Below are 22,038 nucleotides of genomic sequence, written 5' to 3'. Positions count from 1 at the left end.
CATAAAGTTGTAACTTTCCATTTATAAAGGTGAAGAAGGAGAAACAGGTAGAAAAATAACGTACTGTTCAGATCAAGTAACTTTTGAGATATATTAGTGGCAGGTGAATCCACAAACATACAATTTAAATGTACCCAAATGTGAAATCATTAGCAGATCCTTGATCTTAGGTTTATGAAAACATAATATACATATAAGGGCAGAACCACTTTTCAATGGACCACCTTGAAAAGGATGAATTTTTAAAAGACTATATGTAGCTATAAATGGATATGTAGAATTTTAATTTCTTCCAAAAGTGATCTATTTTAAAAACAGGTATTGGAGCACCTGCGTGGCTCAGTCATTTCCAAGTCCATCTCTTGATTTCGGCTCAGGTCATGATCTCTCAGTTTATGTGTTAGAGCCCTGTGTTGGCCTCTGCACTGACAGTGCATAGCCTGCTTGGGATTCTCTCTCTCCCTCTCTCCTTGCCCTTCCCTGGCTCATGCATGTGCGCACTCTCTCAAAATAAATAAACAATAACAACAACAACAAAAATAGGTTATCATCCCGCCTGTATCCTAAGTATTCTTAATTACTGGGCCAAAACCGTGGTAGGATCAGAAACACCATTTCCACAAATCTTTTTCAATCCAGATAACTTTATTCAACAAATATTTGAGCACTTGCCACATGCCAAGAATGTATTTCATAACACTATCACAAAGTTCACTTTTATTTGTAGACTAAAAATGCTTTACCAGTCTTTAAAACCAGTTCAGGTACTTTCTAATTCATAAAAATCCAATTATGTCACTGGCAAGTTTCACTTTCAGTATGAGATCTGCAAATAGGTACATAAATTTAGCCAATTTGGAGAGACAGTGCCAAAATGTGCAAGAGCTTAAACACGCCTAGACTGAGACAGCTTAATGTCCCAATGGTTGTTCTACATACAGAGAGGTCTCTTTCTTTTCGTTCTCTTTTTAAAGAGTTCATTTCCTCATAACATCCAATTCAGTCTCCAACAGACTTGCTGAGTTTTAGGCTCTTGTTATTAACTGAGCACCTCAGCCTGGTAACTAAGGACATCATGCATGACTTGGTAGACGTATTTAAGGTCATTTGATACCTCCCTCTCATGAGCAGCATCTAGCACGAAAAGGTATCACCTCTCTCAAATGGGTCACAGAGGCTAAGCAATATTGCCAAATAAATCTTGTGAATATTTAATAAACAATATGCTATTCGGTATAAATATAACAGAAAAAGAATCATTAGAAGTCCTATTCTGTCCCTAACTATGTGGTCTTTGCCAAGTCACTTACAATGGTAAAATGTGATTTGGACTAGACCAAACTCTGAAAATTCCACGTTACTGATGTTAGTTGTTTGCATATGTGATCTCAACCTTAACTGCATCCATTTTTAAGTTTTTCAGTCCATGTGTGAGGACAGTACACATCCTCCAATACTTTTATCCACTATTTCCAATTTGCTTACAGCCACAACACATTCACCCCTCCCCACAATCACTAATTGTTACTCAGGCCCTTTCTTCCATACCTAAAATATTTTCCCTACCTACTCTATCTACCAAAATCTTCCTCATCATTCAAGGTCTTGGGAAAGAGAAATCAGTCTATTCTAATAGAACTGCTCTGTAGTCACCTTGTAAAGGTACATGATATCCCAACTAATAAGCATTATTGCACCAAAACATACATCTCATATTTTCTTATTGCCCCACCCTCTGAACAGTGGATTCTTAAGAATTTGTTTGTGAAAGACACCATGTACTCTCAATAAAAGAAAGGATGTACTCCCAATTCCAGTATCAACTTTCTAATAAGCCTGCAAGAAAGATTAACAGTCTACTGTACCAATGATTCTTATTCATTGAAAATGGAGGAGATTTTAAGTCATCTTCTCTAAACTGTCTCAGAATGGGATTTGGATCAGAGGGAATCAAAACTGATCAACAAAAGCCACAGCGAGAAATTAGTAGGGTTTCTAGTGCTGATGTTCAATGGCACAAAACATTTCAAGGCATTTCGTTTAGCATTGTACAATGCTCAGATTTAGAGTGTACAATCATTTACACTACGGAGATCTAAAAATTACAAAAAACCTAGTTAAAGAACTACTGAAGATTCACTTCAGAAAATTTATGATCATTTAATTAATCCTCCACTGTTTTACATAGAATTCTCACAGTTTAAGATAAAAACTAGTGGAAAAGAAAAATGTAATTATTGTTTTACTTTATTGATAAATCTGGATATTTTTAAAAGACCAAAAATTGTGTACACAAGTAATTCAAAGCTTTCATTTCAAAATGAAAAATGGATTTTATTCATGCATCTAGCCATCTATCAAACACATTTACTGAACTACTACTATGTGCCAGGTAATATGTAAGGCACTAGAAATACCAAATGAATACGACTGATCTTATTGTGTAATTACTTTCTTCAACTATTGTTGGATGTAACATTTTTCATTATTTTGAGTAAGAATTTTAGGCACACATAAAAGACTAATTTTAAACCATAGACACACGTTGTAACATAACTTAGTTACAGAGTTGTAACTCTGTACTTAGCAGAGTTTTTTTCCCTCAAAACAACCACCACAACCACCATCATCTATGCGAAGAAGAATTCTGAGCTTCATAAGACATTTTTGAAACCTCACTCCTCTGTGAATGGGTTCACTACACTAGCTTTTGAGCTCAGAACAGAATGTTTTATTCATCATCAAGCACAGTGACTGAATCATGGTATATACTCAAGAAATACCTCTGGGATTGAAGGCCCAAAACTTGATGCCTTCATACGACACGGGCAGTATAAATGAGTTGTAGTGTTTGAATAATAGTGAAACCATTTCAATTCAGCACCTTAGTTTTAGTGTAATGTATAAAAGTCACCAAAAGTGACAGACCACTAGAAAGCAATAAGGATAAATCATTTGCAAAATCAAAATAACAAAACAAAACTTTTCTAATTTTTAATTTTCTCAGTTTTTTCTTTCAGGTTTTTTTTCCAGTTGCCATTTTTTTCTAAGTCACGCATTCATCTCTATTTTTGTACCTTCTTTTTTTCTTTTTACTGCTGCTGCATACATGGGAGCAATGTTAATACAATTCTGAATTCGAATAGGTGTTACTGAATTTCAGCTTCCAACTTCTAAATACATCAGTTACACCGGGTTATGGCATAGAAATTACCAGGAACAACCACAGATTTTAATTTATTTTTGTTAAGATTCTATCAAGACCAAGCACATTGTAATGAAGGTTCTGGTATGCTGAAAAACAAATACTAAAGAGGGATGAGCAGTATTGAAGAGTCATCAACAGGGGCGCCTGGGTGGCGCAGTCGGTTAAGCGTCCGACTTCAGCCAGGCCACGATCTCGCGGTCTGTGAGTTCGAGCCCCGCGTCAGGCTCTGGGCTGATGGCTCGGAGCCTGGAGCCTGTTTCTGATTCTGTGTCTCCCTCTCTCTCTGCCCCTCCCCCGTTCATGCTCTGTCTCTCTCTGTCCCAAAAATAAAATAAAAAACGTTGAAAAAAAAATAAAAAAAAAAAAAAAAAAAAAAGAGTCATCAACAGTGACTAGAAATCCCTTTTCACTCAAGTCTTCAGACCCTCCAGCAGATCTAAAATTCTTAAGATAAGCTTAGATATGATACGGACCTAATTACAAAAACAAAGTATTTATTTTCAGGATTTGCTGTGGAAAGTTCACCAGAACTTCTCGTTGACAACTCTGCCTGTGACCATGTATACTGGCTACGTGCTACTACAGTGAATATGTTCTACAGCACAGAGTAGAAGGTTTTACCCCAAGAGTTTGTACATATTTGGTTTGCATGTATTTTAGGTAATACATTTAGGGACATTAAGCTATATTGGGAATCTAGGTGCTAACAGCTAAAGAGACTGCAGAGGGCTCTCAGAGGCACTCAGGCATGGTGCTGATGAATTACATCTGGCAGTTAGAGGGGCAGAGGAGTCAAAGCAGTGCTGGTAGGAAAAGCAGAAATACATGGGACTTGATCACTGACAGATTAGTCCGATATTTAGTGGAACAACAACACTCTTTACAATACCACAAATACCTTTTGATACTACAAATAATTTCATCAATAATATTACAAAGTACTCTGGTACCATCTTTATGGTTATCTGAATGAAGAAGGTTTCTATTTTATATAGATATATCTTCTAGGACTTCTCTGCAGAAATTAAGTAGAGAATAAATAACATAATAGCTTATTATCCCTATATATATTATTATTTCTGAAGATATTTCTACAAATAACTGCAAGGACAGTTATATCCACTTGTTCAAGTAGCTTTGAAAGCAAACTACTGGTGGACTTGATAGACAACTGCTGTATCTGCTATCAAAAAGCAAGACAATCAGAAGAAGGTGGTTACTTGTAGTATATGCCATGTACTAATGTGTAAGGATCAGGCTGAAAAACCCGGCTTCCTGAAGAGTAGGCAAGTTAGATAACTGTCATCTATTTTATTTCTGTCCATTAATATTTCCCAATCGATCAAAGCCCTGCTTACTAAAAAGGAGACATTAGAAGACACCCTTACTAACACAAATAAACCAATTCTCACAACTCATAAAAACTGCACTGTTAATCCAGATACCACACCACCCTCATATGTAAATTAAGGTCCAGAAAGTTCAAGGAATTTATCTAAGATTACACAAATATATCTTCTATGTTTTAACAATAACAACAAAAAATCAAAGTCGAAGGAGTTGTATCATCAATTTGTAGAACCAGAATAAAAATTTCAGTCACTGGCCTTAGTCTGGTGTTTTTCCAATGTACCATGCTCATGTAGCTGACATCAAATCAGTGGCACAGATGTGAATTCATCTTGGCCAGCCTCTACACATATACAACCAAACATGCTATAAACTGAAAAATGATACACAGTGATAGGACAGATGTAAAGAAATAAGATGTAAAGAAATAAGCTATCATAACATAGCTCAGTCCTATAAAAGCAGTGCAAAGGGGATATCAGGAAACATAAGAAAGGTTTGAGTCTTCTTGTGTGCCTAAATACATGTAAGTTTAAAGAAAAATTCTTGACCTTCACATTTTTGTATCAAACCGTTGACATATTTATATGAGTGAGACTGTAATCTGTGGCTTTATAAATGTGATTTGAGCTTACTCATTCACTCTTCAACAATACTAGGTGGAAAAGATATTTAAAGCAATGCTAATGGATCAGGAAGATGAAATCTTTTGATGTTTACCATTTTAGCTCTGTATCAAAAGATCTTTGAAAAAGCAAACGAAGAATAGTGTATGTAGCAAACTCCTATTTGTGTTAACATAAGGGAGCTATACTCCTTTCTATATGCAGAAAATTGCAAGGACATAAAGACATTTCTAACTGTAATGAAAAAGTCAGAAAAGCTGTGGTGGAAAATAAATGTACTTTCACTATCTACTCTTTGGTACTGTTTGAATAGTTTTTTTTTTACATGTTCATGGACTACTTTCAAAAAGATCTTTGATACTCATATTATTACTACTGGAGGGCAAACATTTTGTTCTTTACTCCCATATTCAAAGATTCATATAAAATGATTAATTTAAGTATCCAGCTTCACTGTAAATAAAACCTAAAGTTTACTCCCCAATTCTATCTTTATAGTAAATACAAACAACAAAGACACTTTAACTGCTCTTTAACTTTTAGACAGAAGTATACTAATCCTATGTGTTATTCTCATGGATAATGAACTTTAAGTGTTCACTGACATTGATGCTGACGTTTTAAAAAGCCTATAAAACATTTTCCATTTTATTCTTCTATAAATAACTGGTAAAATTTCAAGTTCACAAGATATTTTCTGCCATACACATTAGAGAGATTTCAATGAATCCCACTATTCCAACAGAAACAGAAATCATATAAAATACATAAACACAAAGTAGAATGACACTGTTCCTAAAAAAAAAAAAAAAAAAAAAAAACATTAGAAAAGGTAATTCAGTTTTAATTTATTTTATCACTTTTTCTTCATGATCCAGATATTTTAAAATGCAAAGAAAATTAACTTTCCATGATATGTCAGGGACTGGCACTAAAAAAATTTTCAGACTGCAAATGAGTTATACAAATGAAAATATCAAATGGAGATCCAGTTATCAAAATGAAAGCACTCAACATATTAAAATTTCACAATTATTTGTTCAGAGCACATAAAAAAGTCAGCTTGCTAACCAACTGTTGTGATTTTAAAGAACTATTGCAGAGGTTTGAAGAAAATAGATTAGTTAACTTATAAAGAGATTAAAGAGCTTGAAACAAGTATTAAAAAGAAATCTGTGCCTTTATTAGAATGGTGTTAGGCTTTAAATATACCAATTTTGGTAATCAAATTATTCATTTTTAATAAGAAATGACACTACAGAACTGCATTACTGGTCCAACAATCTTGTCTTTACTTTTCCTTTAAAGCAAGAAACAGAATTCGAGTAATCAGAAAGCACTAGCAGGCATCAGTTAATCCAAGATACTAGCTTCTTAGTTCCAAAAGCACTTGCAAAGAAAACCACTGTGGGGGTACAGGGGGGTGGAAGCCATTTGTAATAACTGGAATCCCATGAGTGTGTGTGTGCGCCAAGTCTCATGAGGCTTTTTTAATTTATCCTTTACTTGGTCACTTGTTTTTCCTCAAATACTAGTTTTTCTTTGACTTTTTTTTCCTCAAAGTATAAAAAGTATGAAATATAAACAAGCTCTTGCATTGCACACTTAGAAGTGCACAACTCAAGCATTATAGAGCTATCTACATACCGATAAATCCCATCGAATCTTGGATAATTCAATAATATACAAAATATCAGGGCACAGAAAGAACTAAAACCCACTTCTTTTTGTTACACATAAGATTCAAATATTCAGTCTAAAGAAAAACACATAATCATTTTGGCTCTCCTCTACATTCGCATGTTGATATACTTATTAAAATATCCTGTATAATTATGTTTGGTCTTCTTACTCCAAGTCAGGTTTAAAACCTCAAAACCAGCCATCCAGACAAAACAGGTAATCAGAAAGATTATTTCTTCCCCACCTCCCTAACCCCAATAATTATGAAATCAATTTTACGACATGACTCCAAACACTGGATTGTGACGACAAATGCTAGGTCCAATTTCTTCGTAATCCTTTTTGGTGTGGCACACTTGGTAGAACTCAGGCTGAAAACAAAAACATGTATTTTACAAAGGTCAAAAACGTACCACCTTTGAATATGCTTAAAAGAGATCTGTGTGGTGCCTTGGGTTAAGTGTCCGACTTTGGCTCAGGTCATGATCTCGCTGTCCGTGAGTTCAAGTCCCGTGTCAGGCTCTGTGCTGACAGCCTGGAGCCTGTTTCAGATTCTGGGTCTCCCTCTCTCTCTGCCCCTCCCCTGCCCATGCTCAAGCTCTCTCTCAAAAGTAAACATTGAAAAAAATTTTTTAATAAAATAGACTTGTTAAATCTAAAATTTTTATTAGCCCACCTCCATATGTGTACAAAGCTTAAAATTTCTAGCAACTGTGACAACATCAGTTGTAATTCTTTATCAGAAATGAAAAGTAGCATTAAACAACACATGTCCTAACACACATCTCCCCCTACCTTAGCATGATTTTGAAATTCTGAAGACTGGAAGGTGGATTCTCAAAAGCCCAGACTATTCTGCTGAGGCTTCCCCCCATTGTAATCTAAAAGAGCAGCATTAAATCTAAAATATAGGTAAACTCCTAGTAGTCATATACAAAAACTTCTAGATCAACTTGCTTTCCTTACTCAAGGTGTGGACAGAGTCTCTCTCTCTCTCTCTCTCTCTCTCTCTCTCTCTCTCTGTTAACTCCTTTCTCAAAGGGCACACTTACAAACTCAAATAGGTTATATGGCACAAATGAAGATGACTAAAATTAAGGAATAATATGTACCTCTTCATTTTAAATGGTTTTAAAAATCCAAGCATGTATGACATTCAGTAATTCAGATTAAAGCTTCTTCATTTTATTTAATACTCTGTGCTACAGGATAAAGCACCAATATTTAATAGACTAATGATGTTAAATTATCTTTTGAAGGGATTTTAAGATGTTTTGGTTTGGGGAGAGAGCTCTTAGAACAATTCCTTCCACTAAGTTTTGAACGTCATATTTCCTATGCAATGATCTTAATGCTTTTAAATATCTACACAGAAAAAACAATGACCTTCTGATATCTATATTATCACAAGGTTAAAAGAATTTTCCCTACAGATAAATTTTAACACCATAAATGCTTATTCTAAAAAAATGTCTAGCGAGCAAAAAATAAAATCCAAAGGACTTCTACTTTTTAAAATACTATATATATATATGTACGTATGTGTATATATATATATATATAGTATGTCTATATAGAGAGAGACATCCGATTTTAAAACCTGCTCATGCAATATACAAATACAATTTAAAGAAATTTCCTTCGTTCTTCTGAACTGTGTAAGTCCTGGGGTGCTTGTGTGGCTCAGTCGGTTAAGCATCTGACTCTTGATACTGGCTCATGGTCTGTGAGATGGAGACCTGTGTCCAGCCCTGCGCTGACAGCAGGGAGGCTATGTGGGATTCTCTCTCTCTCCTTCTCTGCCTGTCTGCCCCTCCTCCACTTGCACACACACTCTCAATCTCTCAAAATAAATAATAAACGTTACAAAATATTTTTAATTATGTCAGTACTGGTGAATTCTCCCATCTGAAAAATCACATTTTAAATGTAAGCTTTATCTCACCGTGGAAGCCAGCATCGATCCTCCAAACCAAACTGCGTATCGCTGCATGTGGTGTGTAATGACTTGTACATCAATAGGTTTTGGCTAAAAATGAAACAGAAAGAGCAGTTCGAGAAATAAATTCAAGTAACGATTTCTGTATTATGTAACTTTAAATGTATATAGACTAAAATATAATGTTTCAGATATTCAAAAATAATAAAACTCTAAGAGGACGCACATAAAGCAAAACAAAACACGACAGAAACAAATTAAGCTAATTTTTAAAAGAAAAAAAAACCAACCACTCTGAAGTGGCGAAAGCGACTAACCCAATTGTGAACACAGTATTATGACTGTGCCTTCTGGCTTAAGATAAAAATTAACTGATGAATTCCAGTTAATATATTTCTCACAATAGTATGGATTAACAATTCTGAAAGTACTATATACATATTCCAGATTCGAGCAAAAACATAAATATATTGTAGATAACGGAAGCCAAGATTCTCACTGTCAGAAAACACAACATTACAAATATGGAAGAGAAGAAGGCTAGATTGAACTTCTGGTATTCTGGAACTGGAAGTATCGGTATGCATTCAGAGTTTTAAATTTATATAGATACAAAACTAGATATAGATTGTGTGTGTGTGTGCGCGCGCGCGCAAGCGAACACACGCACGTACACACAAACACATCCTAGTTCTGTACACCAAGGCCTGAAGTGGTGACCCTCAGTAACAATAAACATAACTAGTATCCACAACTTGGTTGCTTAATAGCATTTTGCACAAAAAGGAACAGAAAGGAAGAGAAGAACCTGAATTATTCTGCTGTGTCAAGGAGTAACAAAGCACCGAAAGAATACTAGAGATGCATCAAAAGGACAAAAAGCCATCTTTAAGGGCTCCTACTGGCCAAATCTGAGAAATCTGAGCATCAAAATTAAAGATATTAATAGTAATAATGATATGTTGATATTATATCACAATGATATTAAATTATATAATATGAGAAATCAGGTTTTCACAGAGGTATTACTGAATGAATGAATGAATGAATGAAAGAATGAATAAATGAATGAGAAGGAAAAACTCTTCCTTACAGTAAAATGAGACTTAAAAAACACAGATGGAATGACTGGAATGTACAGAATACCAGCTGGCAACTACCACAACGATAACTATTTCAGAAAAGAAAAATGGATGTTAAAACCAGGGCTGAAAGTTTGATAAAAACCAGGATAGCTGCATAGTCTGAAACTATCTTTCCATAATATTCTTATTAAATATAAAGAAAAATAACTTCACAGAGAAACCTAACAAACACAACTTTATTAACCAACTGATCAAAATTAACATCTGGGACAACTTATACCATGTGTTCAGTGATACAATGCACTAAAAAGGATACAACATCATTTCTGTGGTATTACTGCCAAAGTACCTGATCTGAACCTAACTTATCATGAGGAAATATCCCCAATTGACAATCCCAAATTGAGAAACATCCTGCAAAATAAATGGCCTGTATGTATTCTTCAAAAACGTTAAGGTTAAAAAAGACAAATAAGACTGAGTACTTGTTCCAGATTGAAAGGACATAATAATTATTTCAAACATGTGATTCTGGATTGGGTTCTAGACCAGAAGTTTTTTCTTTTGCTATAAAGGACAATAATGGAAGAACTGTTGAAACCTGAATCGGGTCTATAACTAAATTATATATTATATCAAGCTTACTTGTGTGATTTTTACAACTGTAATGTATTGTTTGGGGACATACACTAAAACATTTAGGGGTGATGGACCATTATATTTCCAACTCACTCTCAATTCAGAAAAATGTGTGTATATATGCATATGTACATATATTTATAGATATAGAATAAAGCAAATATAAAATGCTAACATTTGGGGAATCTAGGTGAACGATTTATCGGAATTCCTTCCACTAAGTTTTGTAACTTTTCTCTAAGTATGAAATTATTTCAAAATAAAAAATTTACAAACTTACAGGTCATAAAAAATGGCTTATTTTGTTGCTGTTAAAACTATTTTAGTTGCCATTAAAAATTACAGATTGAAAGGGAATAAAGCCAGATTTAGATATAGATATATAAAAATGTTATGAAAGTCCATAAAAATATCATATAAAAGAAAAAGAGAGGCAGAGTCCTCCAGTAAACATTATTTTTCCTGTATCATTAGTGTCAATACAGTTGACATCACTGAGGGGAAAAAATCTCTCATTTCTTATTTTGAATGTACGAGCAACCTAAAAATGTTAAATTTTTACTTTATTAAAATACTACACTCAAAAATAGCATTTCTACTTTCATTTCATGTCTCTGAGTCATTACAAACTAAACAACTACTTAAACATATTTTATTCTGCAGTCCAAGGGACAGGTCTAAGATAACCAAAATTTAGTGGGTGATTTTGCTGTTTAAAAGGGTCTCCAACCACAGTAGTGCCAAACTCTAGAGGATTGTGTTTTACTTTTAAGTAATTTTAAATGATTAGTAGTCTCAGATGAAGCCCTCATTCTTAATAATTTTCCAAGTTGAATAAAATGTATTTTTATTTAGCAACATATCCTCTAAATCAATGTTTTGTATCAATAGTCTACAATGAATAAGGATGAAACATAACATTTACTGAAAATCTGTCTCATGAATATAGAAAGCCGACATCTGAAAATTTAAAATTAATTTTGATTTTGACAGTGAACCCAAAATCCAGGACATGCAAAAGAAAAGTTATTTCTGCCACCAGTGTGATTTTACACTATGAGCTGCTATGGGGGATAAGGGTGGGTAGGGTCAGTCTGTATAAGAAGGCTTGACCCCACAACATCAGCTTCTCTCTCATCTCAGCTTTATTGTACTACTATTGGAGAATTTAAAATTGTGTAGATTCCCTAAGGAATATTATCCCTGGAGTATGCAAGATATCTGTTCTATATAATATGTTATCCGTGAGAGAGGTATGAAAAAATGTTGCTTACACAGACTAAGAATACTTTCCAGAAATGTAGGTGATATCCTAGAGGAATAAAAATGACCAAGAATATCATGGACATGAATGTGTAATATTAACCACTTTCCATTAGAATGCCTGATAGAGGCCTCTTATTTTCCTAAATTAAAGCAAAAATTGGCAGACATTTCCCATCACCATTATAAGAATCAAGAAAGCCCCTACCCTCCCACCAATAACTGAGAAAACCAACCTTCAATCTGCCACCACTCAATTCCTCACTTAGTTTCAGTCTGGCATCTACAGTTCTTTTCAAATCTCTTTGTAAGCGACGTCCAAAGTCCCTGAACATGGTTGAACCTCCAGAGAGGACAATATTCTACATTGGTGGAGAAAAATAAATAAGTATTGACTTTTATTTAAAAGGAAAAAGAACATTTTTAAAGACATAAGAAACAATACTAAAATCCTATCAGAGCCTTTTGAAGAGAGGTTTTTCAATTTAATATTCAAGAACAGACCAGAAATTTAAGAAGTTTTTAAAAGTATGGCCTTGAACAGTAATTTTGCTGTAAATACTGACCTTGTAGAGAGGACGTCTGACATCAATAGGGCAATTCTGAATTACTTCATCTACAACTTCTGAGATAGGTTGAGTAAAGTCTGGATTAGCAAACTGAAAAGTAAAGGTGGATATACGATAGAGATTAGGTTAGTACTGACTTAAATATCACAATAAAAAAGCATGTTTTCAGTTCAAAAACAAAAGAATTTTTATAAATCATGAATTCTGGTCTCTAATTCAAAACTAAAGACACTGAAATCAGAGATTTCAGAAGTCAAATTGTAATAATGATGATATACACCATTTCACAACCATCAGAACAGTAAAAATGTAAAGCTGCACATACACTATGAACTGATAAAAATCTGTGGACACGCACATGAGCAGAGCTGCAAAAATCTGAATTGAATGACACATTTATAGTTGAAGGCAAACAAGGAAATGCTCAGTCTTCTCATTTCACCTTTTATACTATAAGTGGCCTTTTCACGATATATGTAGTGTCACAGTTTCCACAGTTTTGTGGGTGATTTTGCTGTTTAAAAGGGTCTCCAACCACAGTAGTGCCAAAGTGCTATCTACTATTCCTAAGCTTGAGAAGGCTGTGACGTGTGTTATGGAGAAAATACAGTGTTGGTAAGCTTCATTCAAGCATGAGTTACAGGGCTGTTGGCCGTGGGCTCAATGCTAATGATGGAAAATATATACTCGTGTGCCTTTAAACAGAAACACAAATAAAACAAGGTTATATGTTCAGTTGACAAAAAATGTAACCTAAAGCTCACAGGACCTAACCTTGTATTTCCCCTACGAACAATGATTTTAGTTTTCACTAATTCGATGTTCACAGCAACTTTATAGAGCATCTACTGTGAATAATGAGAATAAACTGTGTATTTATATGATGATATACCACAAACTATTTCCAAATAGCTGACACTCAAAAGCAAAACTCAATTTTTAAGAAGCTAACTTCAAAAAAATCTGAATGATTACATATATGTAAATCTTTTAAAAATGTTTATTTTTGGGGTGCCCGAGTGGCTCAGTCAGTTGAGCAACCAACTTCAGCTCAGGTCATGATCTCACAGTTCCTGAATTCGAGCCCCACATTGGGCTCTGGATTGAGAGCACAGAGCCTGCTTGGGATTCTCTCTCTCCCCATCTCTCTGCCCCTCCCCTGCTCATGCTCTCTCTCTCAAAAATAAACATAAAAAAAAAATTTTTTTTTAATATATGTTTTTGTGAATACATGCACAGTTAAAAAACATGAACTGGATATACACTAAATTTATGACAACCACCCTCAGGAGAAAAAGCAAGGATGGAAACCAAACAGAGAAAGGAAAAGGTCTGAGGAAGGGAAGGTACTCTTTTTGTAATACTTTATTTCTTAAAATCTCAGTATGATAAATATGAGTATTAGTATGTATTTATTTAGAATGGAAGGTACATGTATTAGGCAACACTTTTCAAAATTTTTTTAACAGATCGGTTAGATTGGTAGGTTTGAGATGGAAAGCAGCCTAACAATTTAAATCATCATGGAAATAAGAAGGAGATTAAAAATAGTAAATTTTTAAAAACTTAATTTTTATATACAGCAGGCCTTATACAAGGAGAAATAGTATTAGGGAAGGCTTTCTTCCCCATCATGTATTTTTATATGCATGCCTGTGGCCCTCCAAAACATGCTGTAGCTGTAGGTATATTTCTAGATTTCCTCAGAGGAACTACAAAACATAAGTTTTTTTTTTTGTTTTTTTTTTTTTGTTTGTTTTTTTTTAAGATTTTGAGAGAAAGAGAAAACGGGAGAAAGCTGGAGGAAGTGAGGGGGAGAAGGCGGAGGGACAGAGGGGAGAGGGGGGAGGGAGGGGGAGGGAGGGGGAGGGAGAATCTTAAGCAGTCTCTATGTTCAGCGCTGAGCTACATGCGGGCCTCAATCTCATGATCTTGGGATCATTACCTAAGCCAAAATCAAGAGACGGATGCTCAACCATCTGAACCACCCTAGCACCCATAAAATAGTTTTTGAATACTAGATCTCAGAATTCAACTTGTATTTTGAAACAAAGACCTCATTTTACTAAAACTTTTCAAAAATATATGTATGTGGCCATTCTTTAAAATTGGAGAGGAAATGCTAGATGGGGTTTTTCCTAGTTAAAAATAAAAGGTCAAAAGTTAGCCTAATTTGTCAAAATAAACAAGTATATTTCACTAAAATGAATAAAATTTAAAGTACTGTCCAAAAAATGAGTTGCCAACCACGTTTCTCGGCCTCTCATTTTTCACATTAGGTTGTCTAATGGGAGAGACAACATTCCTGTGTTCAATAAACTGATTCTAGAACTTGACTGATAACTCTTATGCATTTGTCAATTTTTTCCAGTTTTTAAATTTAGTTTTAAGTTATTGAGAGTTTGGGCATATAATGAAAAGAGATTTAACGTTACTTAAATGATGAAGCATAATGATACAAAATATTTTACTTTAGATAAAGTAAAATATCACTAGCAAAGATTCTACTGACTTCTATTATCATAGTAAAAAAACAAATGGTAGTCAACATCTATCTATTTAAAGCATACCCTAACAGGGGTATAGAATTCCTAGGAATAATGAATAGCTACAAGTGGGTAGAGAAATGGGGCTCATACTGAGGCTTGAAAACCCAAACTACAGACTATTTGTTCCATCTGTTAGAGGTAGTCCATATTGCATCCTGTGGGAAAATGGGAGAATATAACTCCACTCAGCTGGCTCTGTATGCCATTTACAGTCAATCTTAGTTTATGGGCAAGGAATGGCTCAGTTCACAATTAACTGGAATGAGTAACAGAATTGGAATCCTGAAAATTTCATTTTGTGATGTGTATAACCACTCTCTAAGCTTTAGACTATGAAATCTCTAAGGAAGCTTCAATTCTCAAAACACGCTTTTATGATCCCATAATGATACCTTCAACCTGAGAACCTGTCATGAGATTTAATCCTCAAAATGTGGAGAACATTAACAATCCGATAGAAAATATGGTCTATAGGGGCGCCTGGGTGGCTCAGTCGGTTAAGTGGCCGACTTCGGCTCAGGTCATGATCTCGCGGTCCGTGAGTTCGAGCCCCGCGTCAGGCTCTGTGCTGACAGCTCAGAGCCTGGAGCCTGTTTCAGATTCTGTGTCTCCCTCTCTCTGACCCTCCCCCGTTCATACTCTGTCTCTCTCTGTCTCAAAAATAAATAAACGTTAAAAAAAAAATTAAAAAAAAAAAGAAAAAGAAAATATGGTCTATAATATCTCATCAATTTACTAATACAGAACTTAAAAATTCTATACACTGTCTTTTGTTAGCCATACTCCTTAGTACTTACCTAAACAACACACACACACACACACACACAAAGGAGCACGCACTCAAGAGATTAACCTTTCCGTAATTCTTTCCCAAACCTTTAAGACAGTTCACCTGCTATAACAAGATCAGAAAAAGGCAGGGATAGGGTCATTCATTCCTGTGCCATGCCCTTCTCATAGCAATTTTTAATCAGGAACATACAAAAGATAGAATTTATACAACCTTTCAATATTCACATACCCTGGACTCACCCATAGATATTCTGATTTAGAAAGAAATGAAGTCTGATTTGAATACATCTTTACAAAAAGCTTGGGGACTATTGTGCTTTATAGAATCCCAGGAGAGAATGTGTAGAATGTAACGAGTGAAGCAGCAAGCAATGAATACTTAGTAATAAATAAATGAAGGAAAAGAGTTAAGAATTAACAATAAATTGTTGCAGGTTATTTAATACTTTAATACTAACAGGCTCAACCTAGGGTCCCTACTAAGCATATTTTTAGGCCTTTGCTTTCCCTTTCAGCAAAAGGATTAGTCCTGCCTCTGTTTTCTGATCGTGTCTTAATACTGCTACAAGTGGCTAACAAGAGAGGAGTATCTTTTCTCTCTTCTGAGAAATTTACAGAAAATACACTCAAAGTAGACAAAGCAGTCAAAATAGCTTTGTCAAAAAAATTTAATTTCCTTTAAAAAAAAAAAAAAAAAAGTGCCAAACCCGTTCCTTCTAAAAACAGCTCAGGTATTTGTGAAGAATTCAGCAATTCGAAAAATAAATATCCTTACTCTTTCATACAGTTTATCATCAGTGTTCAAATTCAGGTACCTACACTTTTATCTAGCCAAAACAAAAACCAGAGTGAATTCTTCAGATGACAAGAGGAACTGTGACACAGAAAAATCTAGAACTACATAAGACAGAATCTTAAAATTCACTTGGGAAGTGACACAGTTCATATGATACCAAAAAAAGGGGTGGGGGTCTATTCTGGAAAAACATGATGAACTGTACACACATATCTTCTTCTCTCTACTAAAAGCACTAATAAAGAAAAATTATCAAAAAGGCATAATCCCAAATGTATGTAGAGAAGAGAACAGGAAGAAACAGCAACAAAATTTGGCAAACTAGAATCTGGAAGGCAGATGGACAAGACCATACATTCCCTCCAAAACACTTAGTAAGTCATCAGTAGGGAAAGCCAAGAATAGGGCTGTTTCTATCACCAGCCCACCCCCCCTCCAAAGAACTGGCTGTTATGTGTTAGCACTGAAATGGAAGGGCTGTCTAAAACCTTACAACACCCAAATACTAGTCTGACCACAATGCCTTATCCTTCAGGGGCTCACTCCTTTGCTCCCAATTTACAGTTATCTGCAATTCATCATGATCTCCAATCCCTGGCCATACCCCTCATTATCCCTAAGTAAGTCAGGCCTTTCGGATTCAGGCTCTTACACTCCACAAAACTCTGACCTCTGCCTTGTCAAAACACTTTGTTCCTTTTCCACAACTGCCTGGGAGGGAAAACACTGCTCTATGACTCAAAGTTCTGAGTCTCTAACTTTTGTAGTGCCAACCCCCTACTATTAATATAGTCACCCTCTCAATTCTTCTAACGATTATACAAGTTACTGTTGTCTCCTAGCCCTCAACTTTATGTCCATTCCCTTCTCCCAACACAATAGCTTGACTCCCCTTCATGAAAAATAAAACTATGCACTGTGACAATGAACTTCCTAAGCTACCTGCCTACTCCTCTATCCACTCTTCCCAGCTTCACATTTTCCTGTACCCATACATAACTCTTTACCTCTACCACTGGGGTAATCCCTCTTAAAGACAAAACAACCTCAGCCTTATTCTTACAACTGGGCTCTTCTCAGTCCCTCCTTCATCTGGAAAACTGCAATAAACTAACCTGTTTCCAACACCTCTGTTCTAATTCATCCCACACAGTGCAGCCAGAGTGACCTTTCTAACACCGTTCATAAATCTGTGTCATTTGCACTGAAGATTTCTGCACAACTCCAGAATCCAGTAAACTCCATTCTGTAGCATATTAATCCCTCATGAACACCCATCTGGACCCATCTCCTAACTCCCTTCCTTTATACTTCTATTATTTAGCTCTCTCCTCTCCCAGACTTCTACCCAGTCTATCCCCTTTGCCAGAAACATACTCCCCTAACATACCTGCCTGACAAATACCTATTCATCCTTGAAGTAAGTCTCAGTTCAACTGTTACCTCATCTAAGAAGTTTCCGTAGTTCGCCCAAGCAGACTTAGATGTTCTTTGTTCCTATCCCCTACCCAGATCCATGCATTTATTAAAGCAACTTTACCTGTTTAGCTATTCATCTCCCTTATTCTCTGAGCTCAGTAAAACCAATATAAAATAATTTTTCATCTTTGAATATTCCGTACTTAAACTGAGACCATGAAAACTGTATTCACTTACTATTTGCTAAGAGAATAAACAATATTCAAAAACAACTGTTCTTAATGTCAAATACGCACAAAAAACATTTAATGTAATTCTATTAACAAGTTTTTTATAGAGGCACCTGGGTGGCTCAGTCGGTTAAGCATCCAACTTCAGCTCAAGTCATGATCTCACAGTTCATGAGTTCGAGCCCCATGTCAGGCTCTGTGCTGACGTGACAGCTCAGAGCCTGGAGCCTGCTTCAGATTTTGTGTGTGTGTGTGTCTCTCTCTCTCTACCCTTCCCCTGTTCATGCTCTGTCTCTCTCTCTCAAAAATAAAAAAAAAAATTTTTTTAATAAGTTTCTCATACTAAGTTATTAGAAGAGTTTTTCATTATTAAAAACACACCATTTCATTAATTTAATAAAACCTGTACATTACTAACATTTCACAGAGATAGAAAACTACTTTGTTAATAATATTTTGTTACGATACTTAAAGGTTCTTTGTCTAATGGCCACTTTATATGAGGACAGTGGCAGTTCTAGAACTTATCCCCAAATATTTTATTTAAATGGTCATAAATTTTAAGGGCTCTCGTCTTTGCATGACCCCACATAAGCCAAATTTTAAAAAGACAAGTTTCAGTTTTCTAAATGCATGAAAACAGTAACTTGTTTAGCCTATTTCAACATAGGCAATTTTTCCTCTTGAAAATGATTAATTCCCTATAGCATTTTAGTATACAAAAGAAAGTTCCTGAGATTAACTCTTTCCTGAATATCTTATAGTTCATTGATAATTTCTGCCAAATTTTTCAAAACAATTCCATCTAAAAAAAAAAAAAAAAAAAACTTACCTCTGGATGAAAAAAGATTTCAGGTCCCAAGAATCTCTCATAACCAACATCAATAGAAAATTCTTTTTTTGAGATAGCATTGATTCCAGTATATTGCTTAATCCACTTTGATCCATCTGTGTCATACTTGTTAAATTCTTTTACTAAATCTGGGCAGACATAACTATAGCGCTCCTAGAAAAACAAAGAATTGAGTAATTATTTCCTCATTTTAGTAACGGTAAAAAAAGATGCCATATTTTCAGTAAACAAGAATCAAATGAACCAATACCTTCAGAAAAAAAAGAAATTAAGCTGAGGAAAATTTCATGTTACAGTATTGTCTGATGTCTAGTACAAATAAAAAGCTCATCTCTCATCTCCTACACATAACTCCTGGCTTCATATATAAATTGAGTAAGATCTGACCAACTAAAGAGACAATCTCTATTATTTTAATGTTATTTCATGAAAATATTCATTTCTGTCATTCAACATTTTATACTGCTTCAGTAATTAATGGAGTTTACATTCAAGAGAGAAGAAAACATAAAATACATAATAACCAGAGAATAAATAATAGTTGAAATAACCACACAAATTAATATAGATACTTAATCCTTAATACCTATCTGAAAGAAAACTGAACATGGTCTAAGCAAATGAGCAAAAGAAAAATGACTGAAAATAAAAACTATTCTTTTTTACTATATCACCTACAATGCTAAATTGTTGCATATCTGATTATATGCCCTAAGTAAAAGTTTTTATCAAAACTGCAATTCAAAAATGTTATGGGTTATAACATTCTGTTTGCAACTTATGGGTTCCTGAATCCAAGTCTCAGGGTTTTTTTGTTTTTGCTTTTGTTTTTTTTTTGTTTGTTTTTGTTTTTTTTTTTTAAGAAAAACACACAGGGGTGCCTTGGGTGGCTCAGGCAGTTATGTATCCGACTCTTGATTTCAGCTCAGGTCATGATCTCACAAATCCTGAGTTCGAGCCTCACATCAGGCTCTGTGCTGACAGCATGGAACCTGGTTGGGAGACTCTGTCTCCCTCTGTCTCTGTTCATCCCCACTCATGCGTGTTCTCTCTCTCTCTCTCTCTCTCTCTCTCAAAAAAAAAAAAAAAAAAAAAAGGATTAAAACAAAACAAAAAAGCCACACATTTCATATAGTTTTGCACATCAAGAATCCTAATCTGCAATAGCTACAACTATTATTACTAATAACCAAAAGACATAAAAGGAAAAAGTACTGAAAAACAAAGGACAATTTGATTATGTTACCGTAGGTCTTCTTTCTCCAAACCTTGGAAGTAGAAATTACATGGAAATAATAAGTTTTAAAAGACATTCACACTGAGCATTAGTATTCTCTAGATTTAAATCATTGGTGCTCTTATCATTTTTTTAAATTCCAAAGACTTCCCGAAGATGCTATAGCAGTAATGTTCATATTAATTTTTTACACATTTAATTTCGATGCCACCATTGGCGTCTTTTGGCAGCCATTTAGTAATTTAGTAATTTTAGCCATTTAGTAATTAGGAACAGTAAATTCATTTTCATTCCTGACCTTTGACGAGTGGCAGAAACCCTATAATCATGCAGATAGGCAATAAATAGTTATTTCTGCTGGGGCAGTTTTACTTTCACATACTGAAAACATAGGAGAAATCCACGGAAATTTGTTTAGGTATGCTGGCAAGTGAGAAATTTAAAAAGCAATGCTAAATATTTTGATGGTTTACATAAAGCACTGATAGACTTATGTAAGATACATATTATAACACCTTACATAGCCTTTACACGTTTCTATTTGCCATATCACTGGAGCCAAACTTATATTCTATAGACAAATGAAACAATTACATTAAAAAAAAATTTTTGCAACAGAAAACTCTTAGGATTAAAATAAAGAATTCAGTGAAAAAACTAAGATACGAGGACTCTGAAGTGAACTAATGAGTTTTACTATGGGGAATAATCACAAAATGCATGCTAAAGTCAAATGTTCTTGACTCAAATGTGAAATGTGGAGACAACAGGCACAAGGCTGATAATTCCCCAAAATTTCCTTACAAGAAATACAGAGAAAACATATACATAATTAAGAGTAATGATTTGCAAAGGGTTTTTTAAGTACTATTCTTCATCTAATAGTTTCTCATGTTAACACTGTAAATTTGACTTTAATTTTTAAATGAATTACACACTCCTCATTATTTTGTACCTTTACTGCCTTAGCAGTTTCCAAGGATTGTTCTGGAGGGATTCCTACTTCTCGGTCTCTCAGCAACTGCTGAATAAAATATGTTATATCTCGTCCTGCGATTGGAATGTGCTTAATACAGCTGCCAATCACATACCCTTCGGCCTAGATGAAAAAAAAAGTCTCAAGTTTACTTTCAATGATTTCAAGATTAATATAACACAAATAACCATTATAATAAGACTAGGTTCTCAAGTTAGTGTATTTATATTCTCAAGTACTACTTTATCCCAGGAGAATTCTTCTAGTCTTTATTCCTCAAGTTTATTCCTCACAATACTATATTACATAATTTATAGTACTATACAGATATTATGAACAAGAATGGTCAGCAACTCAGAACTGTTCTTTTAAGAACTCTTGGTAAGAGTTTATAACCAAGACTGAAATGACTGAACAGCACAAACAACGAATTTCAGAAGTATTAAATGTTTTGATATTAGACCAGATAGAAAATTATTTTTAAAACCTTTTATATTATCAGTGAACAGTTTAGACAACATTGTAGGAAATTTATAGTCTACAAACTATCTTTTTTCCTACTGAAGTAGGTACCAATTTCACAAGGCTGAGGCATTCTATGCATCATCATAATGCCAAATAATTAAGTTCCATACAATGAATCCAAATTTTCTGATAGGAGTCAGAGGTACAAAGAATAATGTAGCAATATTAAATTTAATTAACAAAGAATATTAGGGATGTCCTCATCTGGGCACGGCAGAGTATTAGTGATTGGATTTATCCTCTCACCTTAAAGAAAGAACAGGACAAATTATATGAAATAAAGGTTTACAGACAGTGAA

The 22,038-nt window shown here is 34.6% G+C and overlaps 1 protein-coding gene across 1 annotated transcript in view; it reads right to left on the bottom strand.

The window, feature by feature from the left end:
* Positions 1–6,012: 6,012 nt before the first annotated feature.
* The window catches only part of ACTR3 (actin related protein 3), a 66,011-nt gene continuing 49,985 nt past the window's right edge, over positions 6,013–22,038 (bottom strand). The window contains exons 7-12 of the mRNA XM_060625936.2: positions 21,194–21,337; positions 18,981–19,154; positions 12,360–12,452; positions 12,030–12,155; positions 8,813–8,896; positions 6,013–7,238 (exon numbers count right to left, since the gene is read on the bottom strand). Coding sequence (XP_060481919.1) covers positions 7,143–7,238; positions 8,813–8,896; positions 12,030–12,155; positions 12,360–12,452; positions 18,981–19,154; positions 21,194–21,337 — 717 coding nt within the window. The 3' untranslated portion in view covers positions 6,013–7,142. The remainder of the gene's footprint in view (positions 7,239–8,812; positions 8,897–12,029; positions 12,156–12,359; positions 12,453–18,980; positions 19,155–21,193; positions 21,338–22,038) is intronic.

Source organism: Panthera onca, chromosome C1 (genome assembly GCF_046562875.1).
Source record: "Panthera onca isolate mPanOnc1 chromosome C1, mPanOnc1 haplotype 2, whole genome shotgun sequence".
NCBI lineage: Eukaryota > Metazoa > Chordata > Mammalia > Carnivora > Felidae > Panthera > Panthera onca.
The sequence above is the reverse complement of the archived record's forward strand: the minus strand, read 5'-3'. Positions and strand labels throughout refer to the sequence as shown.